The 7,699-nt window shown below is 45.4% G+C and overlaps 1 protein-coding gene across 1 annotated transcript; it reads left to right on the top strand.

The window, feature by feature from the left end:
* Positions 1-2,120: 2,120 nt before the first annotated feature.
* Positions 2,121-7,490, top strand: TALDO1 (transaldolase 1). The gene is made up of 8 exons (XM_009892453.1): positions 2,121-2,161; positions 2,817-2,960; positions 3,434-3,541; positions 4,279-4,410; positions 4,858-5,033; positions 5,205-5,402; positions 6,442-6,587; positions 7,257-7,490. Exons 1-8 carry the CDS (start codon positions 2,121-2,123, stop codon positions 7,287-7,289), a joined length of 978 nt encoding a protein of 325 aa, XP_009890755.1. The 3' UTR covers positions 7,290-7,490.
* The last annotated feature ends 209 nt before the right edge of the window (positions 7,491-7,699 follow it).

The following is a 7,699-nucleotide window of genomic DNA, read 5'->3' on the forward strand; positions in this document are numbered from 1 at the left end:
CTTCCCCGGGCGCTTTGGGTCCGTCGGATGGGAACGCTCCGTCTCCGGTTGTGCAGAGCAACGAGTGTTTCTTGGTCCTGTTCTGCAAAGGCCGGCGGCGATCCCTCTCCTGTTCACCTGACCCCATAGGTGATGGGGACACCACCCCGAACGGCGCCCGTCAGATGGCTTATATGGGTAAATTTAAGGTTAGGAACGCAGGGAGGTGGCGGCAGCTCACGCCGTGCCTCGTGACGCCGCCTGGATTTATGTCCTTGCACCGGCCGGAGGTAACGCGTGGCCGCTTGTGTGTTGGATTGCCCGATTCCCACTGTCAGCCTGCACGGAACGTCAGGGAGAACCTGTTCCTGGCCTCTGAGGGTCTGACATGACAACTGCCACACCGGGGAGGGCACGGAACAGCGATGCAGCATCGCATCATTGCATCGAGAGAGTTGGAAACAGAGTGACATGGTTATTAGCCTTGTTGGATTTCACAGAATGGTTAAGAATTGGAAGGGACCTTAAAGACCTCCCAGTCCCACCCCCCTGCCCTGGGCAGGGACACCTCCCACCAGCCCAGGTTGCTCCAAGCCCCGTCCAACCTGGCCTTGGACACCTCCAGGGATGGGGCAGCCACAGCCAGGGGATCAGAACACTCAAAGTGAAAAATGTCTTCCTAATATCTCATCTAAATCTACCTTCTTCCAGTTTAAAACCATTCCCCCTCGTCCGCTGGCTACCCTCCCTGATCCAGAACCCCCCCCCAGCTCGCGTGGAGCCCCTTTAGGCACTGGAAGGGGCTCTGAGGTCTCCCTTTTTTCGCCTTCTCTTCTCCAGGCTGAACCCCCCCAACTCTCCCAGCCTGTCCTCCCAGCAGAGGGGCTCCAGCCCTCCCAGCATCTCCGGGGTCTCCTCTGGCCCCGCTCCAACAGGTCCACGTCCTTCTTAAGTTGGTGGCCCCAGGGCTGGAGGCAGCACTGCAGGGGGGTCTCCCCAGAGCAGAAGGGGAGAATCCCCTCCCCTCAAGGTGATTTATATACCTTCAAGTAGCAACAAACCTGGCCAAAGCCCAGGACTGGTGCGCTGAAATTACATTAATTTAGAACATCACGCTGTCTACCCTGATTTCAAAAAAGTGTAGTGGGAAAAAACCCAAAACCTTGTGAGTGCTGCGGGGGGGGTTGGGGTGGTGTAAGGGGGGGCAGTAAGGAGGCTGAGCGCTGCCCACTGAAAAGTTTTAAGAAGCTCCTTGAAACAGTTTTGCAGTTGATCTCTGGCTGCCTGTGTCACTCTTACAGCCCAAACGGGGCTACAGTCACCATCCGCCTCCCAGTTCAGGTTAAACACCGATGCTGGTCAAGGTGCCGTTGCCGCTAACGCCAGTTCCCAGTTTTGGTTAGAGAGCGCCGTGTCATACGGTGCTGCGCAGGGAAGGGCGCAGGTTTGAATTGCTCCTGGTGCACGTTCCTGCAGTAAGCGGTGGTGGCTTCTCCAGTAGCTGCGCTAGTTCTGGTTTTTACCGAAGCCGGAGCGGGGTACGCTCACTCTTGCCCGGCTTTGTGCTCACAGCGAGGAAAGGTGGCACGGCGGTCACGGACCCCCGCTGAAAAGCTAAAGCAGAGGCTGCTGCCTGCTTTCTGATGGACCTAAAGGAAGCGTGGGTGAGGAACAGTGGGTGAGCAGCTTAATGAGATTAATTTACATGTGTTGCCAAAGACCTGTAAGAGTCTTCAAATGCTGCGAAGCTGGAGAGGAGTAATAAGCTCTGTCAAAATACACTTCTCTAAAATCGTACACGTGCTTCAGAACAGAGTTTTGTGTACTGCTTTATTTTAAGCAGTGTCCATGTGAATTAAGAGTGTGTTTTGAAGGACCTGTCTGTACGGAGTGGCCTTGCTCCAGGACCGTGGTCGCTGCCTAGCAGGGAGCTGTCACAAAACAACGCTGCTTTTCTTCTATGACTGAAAAAAATAAAGTTGCACTCTTTAACTTGGGCTTTCATCTCTGTGCAAAAACCGCTGAGGAAAATGAGCTGGTAATAAATATTTTGTCATTTTTGACATTTAGCTGTGTTCTGTAAGCAGATGTTGCCGAAGGGCCTGCGGAGGCTCGCTCCGGTTTGCTGAGTCAGGCTCCACATGCCGGGCAGCTCCGCTGCATTTGGCCACAGCCTATACTGGTAAACAACCGGTATCACCTGAAATAGGTGTAGTCCGGGGCTTAAGGTAAGCCAAAGTATCAAATATCTCCTACAAGGAAGGAAGCCTGGTAGTACAAGGAAATGATGAGAACAGATACTAAGAAATGGTCGGCAACTGTTTGAAAAAAGTGTTAAAATGCAGTAAGAAAAGTTGCTGGAACCTAACAGACGAGTTCCTCTCCTGTCCCAGTTCCTTCAGCTGTAGGGAAAAAAAAAGTAGGGAAACAAAAACCCAAAGGTCTCACTACAAGAAGCGAAGAAAGATGCCCTTGTCTTTACTTCCCCCGCTGTGATTCCTGGGACTCGGCTATGCTGGTGGATGCGATAGGGATGGATGGGAGAAGCTGAAAATTAGTACCACTTCTCTTCATCTGTCATGTCTACAGGTTTATTTCTTTTGGGCAATGTCTATGGTAGCAGTGAGTAAACTTTGCTGTATTTATTACTGTAGCTCTGGTAACCTTGTTCTGGTACTTGTGGCACAAGCCGGCTTTCCGCCAGCGGCGTTTAAACATCGTTGTGCACGAGTCTGCTCTGTCACCAACGCTCCTGTCCTACAGCCGTAACTGTCTACACTCTCACGTACTTGAGCAAAATGCTTTTAATTGCTCAGGCCCCTGATCGTTTTAAACAGGCTATTTTTCTTTTCCCTAGCAATTGAGGAGTACAAGCCCCTTGATGCCACCACAAACCCATCTCTGATACTAGCTGCGGCTCAGATGCCAGCTTACCAGGAACTCGTGGATAATGCTGTTGCCTATGGGAAAAAACTTGGCGGGTAAGTAACTAGTTTTGGGGTTTTTTATCTCAGTAGATCTATATTTAAGATGCCTTATTCGTACAAACAGCATTTAGTACTATTAGCAATGTACTGGGGTTTTCCCCTCAGGTATTCGTAGGTGTATCTCCTGCCCCAAAAAACCTCAACACTTAAAGAAAAACTTCTTACACTGGTTTCGGATGTGCTTGGAAGAAGCGCATCTCCATTTACCAGTTCTCACGTGGCCTTCTAGGGCTGCTCAGGAAAACACTCTGGAGTTGACAGCATTTTAGGAAATAGTATCCAAATGCTAATACTGCTGGTGGAACACAGAGGGCAGAACATAAACATGGAGCGGTGCAGAAGTGGTTCTGTGAACTCTGGAGTTTAATGTTAAATGGACTGTGAAACTTGGTCTTCAAATCCACGGCAGGTGTGAATGCGCTTTTTTTTTCCCCCGTAGAAATTACTTTGCTCTTTGTGGTTTTCAGGTCAGAAGAGGAGCAGATCAAAAATGCTTCTGACAAGCTTTTTGTATTATTTGGAGCTGAAATATTGAAGAGGATACCTGGCCGTGTGTCCACAGAAGTAGATGCAAGGTTGGCTCTTTTCCTTCTGGGTTGCCCTGGATATTTGTACATACAAAAAGAGACACGATGTGAGTCGGGGAAAGATGTTCTTGACTAGACAGATCACTGTTAGAAGGCTAGCAAGAGTTTATATTGTTAATAAGTTTAATTAAAGCATGGATTGTACTTAGTTTGCTTGATTATAACTTGGTGATGAAGCTTCATGAAAACAAGTGATACTGAGCTTGGATTTTTGTAATCTTCCTGTTGTTCCTTAAGCAAGAGAAACCTCACGTTTCCAGTATACTTGGGAGTTTTGCTCATTCTCTTCTGTGTGATCATGTCTTCTCAATTTACCAAGAAATCTGTTGTAACAGTTCCTTTCAAGACTTGTATAGGATTTGTCTAATAACCTACTCCTTGCCAATTCCCTTCTAACGCTCAGCTTCTGCATTCATTACGAAAAACTTGAGGAAAACTTTAGCCTACAACTTTTTCAAGGAAAGCTGCCTTGAGCTCTGTGTCCTCTGAATCAGAGGGTAGCAGTGCTGTCATACACCTACTTGATGGACTCACAATCCAGGAAGTATGTCTGAGAACAAAAAAAAACTACTATTGGCATATAAATGCTGATAAAACGGACAATGTTTTTCAATGGGGTTTGGGGGAGGGAGAGCATTAAAAAAAAAAAAAAAAACCACAACAACAAAACCCAACAAACCAAAAAAACCACACCAGTTTTAAGCAGTCCTGCTCTTGTTTCAAAGGTTGTCCTTTGATAAGGAAGGAATGATTCAGAGGGCCAGGCGCCTCATTGACCTTTATAAGGAAGCAGGAATTGGTAAAGATCGTATTCTCATAAAGCTCTCTTCAACATGGGAAGGAATCCAGGCTGGCAAGTAAGTATTTCTGTACCTGGTATGCTGATTCATAGCATGCTTCTGCGTGTTCACAGGCACCTGACAAACTCATTCTGCACTTGTAATAAAGAATTGTTTTGAAAGCACTGCAGCAGGAAATCTGTTACTCGGGCTATAGCTGGCAAGCAAGCTGCTCTGTTACAGCTTTCTGTTGAAATAGGAAAAGTTTGTTCATACAAAGGCCAGACCACAAAAAGAAGTATCGTGCTAAACTGTCTGCATCTGGTTCAAGGGAGCAGTATTCAATAAAGCAGAGTTTGGCAGCGGAAAACATTTGCTGCTAGCTTAAAACTTGAAAACTTATAAACTGTACCGAGTTCCTAATTTAACTCAAGAAATTCAGTAGTTTTAACTTACTAGCTTGTTCCTAGACTATAAATTCAGTAGGTGAGCAAACTGCTGTTTTAAGCCAGCCTATGTCTGCAGGGTTCTGGAAGCAGAGTATGGGATTCACTGCAACATGACCTTGCTGTTCTCCTTTGCTCAGGCAGTTGCCTGTGCTGAAGCTGGAGTTACTCTGATTTCCCCGTTCGTAGGACGTATCCTGGATTGGTACGTTGCAAATGGAGATAAGAAAACCTATGAGCCTTCAGAGGATCCAGGTGAGCTTTCCTTTTAACATATTGTTAAAAATACAGTAGCTACTCATTCAAACTGCTGTTTACTCATATAAAAATCCTCTTACAAAAAAAATGTTGGTTTTGAGCATGTTCTAAATAACCAGTTGTTCTTCAAATGAATTATTCTGAAAGCTGCTGATCTCTCCTTTTTAGGAGTGAAGAGTGTCACTAAGATCTATAACTATTACAAAAAGTTTGGCTACAAAACTATCGTGATGGGCGCTTCGTTTCGAAATACGGGAGAAATAAAAGCGCTTACAGGCTGTGACTATCTCACCATTTCACCCAAGCTTTTGGCAGAGCTCAGCAAAGAGTACGTCAAGTTAACTCCCACACTCAGTATAAAAGAGGGTAAGTTCACTTCTGTGTAACAGGGGCTCGCTCAGCCTCCCTTTCTCGAAAGTTAAGAGTACCTGGTTCCGCTCAGCTCTGTGGTGCTTGCTTCCACTCTGCTCTAAGTGTAAGTCTTGACCACTCTCTAAAGGAAATACTGCAGCCTCGTTACAGCAGTATTGCTACAGCTGGTGACACACACTGTGACTTCTTTAGCGTCCTGGGTCGCACCACGCACACTAACTGGAATTACAATGGGTTTTGAGTGCACCTAAATCCAGTGCCCCCCTCTCCTGAGAGGACAGGGAGAGCAGGAGGAGGAACTTCATACTTCGTATGCTTGGGATGAAAATTTACTGAGTATTAGCAAAGATGCCAAACCTAGTTTAATCTTATGTTAATATTGTATCAGTGATGCGATTAAGCTCTAGACGTGCCAAAAGGTGTTTTCCCTCCAGAAACTCTAGAAATCAATCATATGCAAGACAAAGTGATTTGATTTACTGCTACTGCGCCACAGTGGTTTTGAATGTATGTTCCCATTGCACTACTCTTGCTTTTCTGCAGCCTTATTAAAATGCTGCTGTACCACTCGGAAAGTGAGATTTGTGCACAGCTGTAGTCACGGGTTGCTGCTTACAGGGTGCTAGCTGGCTTGTAGGCATGTTGTCAATTGAGCTTTTGTTAGGTGCTGCCAAATAATCAAAGACCTAATTGTTCAGCATATTTGCTTAGAATGTCTCACTGCGGTAGGACTGTTGCATAATTCCTGATAATAGGCCTGAAAGTACTGTACCATTCAGAAGCAGATACAAGACAATGGCATACACAGAAATGCTGTCTTTTCAGAGAAACTGATGATCTAAAACTAGATCAGGAGCATTTTCAGTCTTGCATCCCAAAGCCTGCTGCTGTAGCATGTCGTGTTGAAAGCGGTGGTTGAAATATTTCAACAGCTGAAGACAGCCAGAATCTGGAGACTGTTTTAAGAAGCCTGTGGTATTTGATAATAATCTGGTAATATGGTTTTGTTTCTTTTTGAATTCCCCTCGCACAGCTCAGGCATGTCAGCTTGAGAAGATACACCTGGATGAGAAGGCATTCCGCTGGCACCATAACGAAGACCAAATGGCTGTGGAGAAACTATCTGATGGGATCAGAAAATTTGCGGCAGATGCAATTAAACTGGAGAGGATGTTGAAGGTAGATGTTATATCATACTGCCTCCTGCCACCTCCCATGTTCCTCCAAGTCCTGCAGCTAATGCACAGTTCCTTGGGGCACGGCTAAGGATTAGGAACCCGTGAGCAAGTCCCATCAGGTTTTTACACAGGCAGTACATGCTATCTAGGACAGGCAGCTAGCAAACCGGCCACCTAAATTAAGTGAATTTAGTAAGCTTCACTGCATCTCAAGAAAGAATTTATGCCAGATGTATAGGGCCACACCTGCTGTTTGAGGCCCAAGGCAGTGTTTAGACTGGCAGCTGATCAAGATAACGCCACTGTCAAAGTGAAGAGTCCCTTAAGTCTAATTCTGAACTCGTTAGCTGTCAGCAGTGGTACAAGACATGTAAATAATCTTCAGATAGCAAGCTGGAAATAAATCATGCTTGTACTTGGCATGAGGAGGCACCGAGAAATGATATGCTGAGTACAGCCAGGCCACGTGAAAGTCTTCTGTCAATTTATAAAGAGCCTTTCAAATGGGATTAATTGAATTTGGGGGGAAAAAATACACACCAAGTATACCTGATTAAGGCACTACTACTTGTTGACTTACAACTGCTTAATAGTGACTTAAACCTGGATTGCTAAAGCACAGTTCCCAAACTCTCACTCAGCTGCTGTCTGTTTACCTCTCTCTTTCTAGGACCGAATGTTCAGTGCTGAAAATGGAAAGTAGAAAAATGAGAATTCTCCTGAGTGGTCAAGGCTGAATGAGTGGATCACCTGAGGTTAAATGGATGTATAAATGTCTTAACTGTAAAAGTCCTATGCTATGTATGGATAGATTTCTGTATGATGCTTTTTTATCAATTTGCAAAGGGACAAATAGAATTTCAAATTTTTGTGGCACTTTTGCCAATACATGCAAATTAACACAGATTTTCTTTGTAACGTGTTCATTTCCATGCTGCGGGGACATCTGATACAGTATTTTAATTTTAAAAAATTTCTTATTAAATTCCTAATTAAGCCTACATTCCTAACACATTAAGAAAGCGCTTTTGTCTTTCATGCTGTCTTACTGCGATTAAAGAGAAGACACAGGCTTCAAAAGCCCTCCTTGGTACAAAGCCCACAAGTATTCTT

The sequence above is a fragment of the Charadrius vociferus genome, unplaced genomic scaffold (genome assembly GCF_000708025.1).
Source record: "Charadrius vociferus isolate BGI_N301 unplaced genomic scaffold, ASM70802v2 scaffold1039, whole genome shotgun sequence".
NCBI classification, from domain to species: Eukaryota; Metazoa; Chordata; class Aves; order Charadriiformes; family Charadriidae; genus Charadrius; species Charadrius vociferus.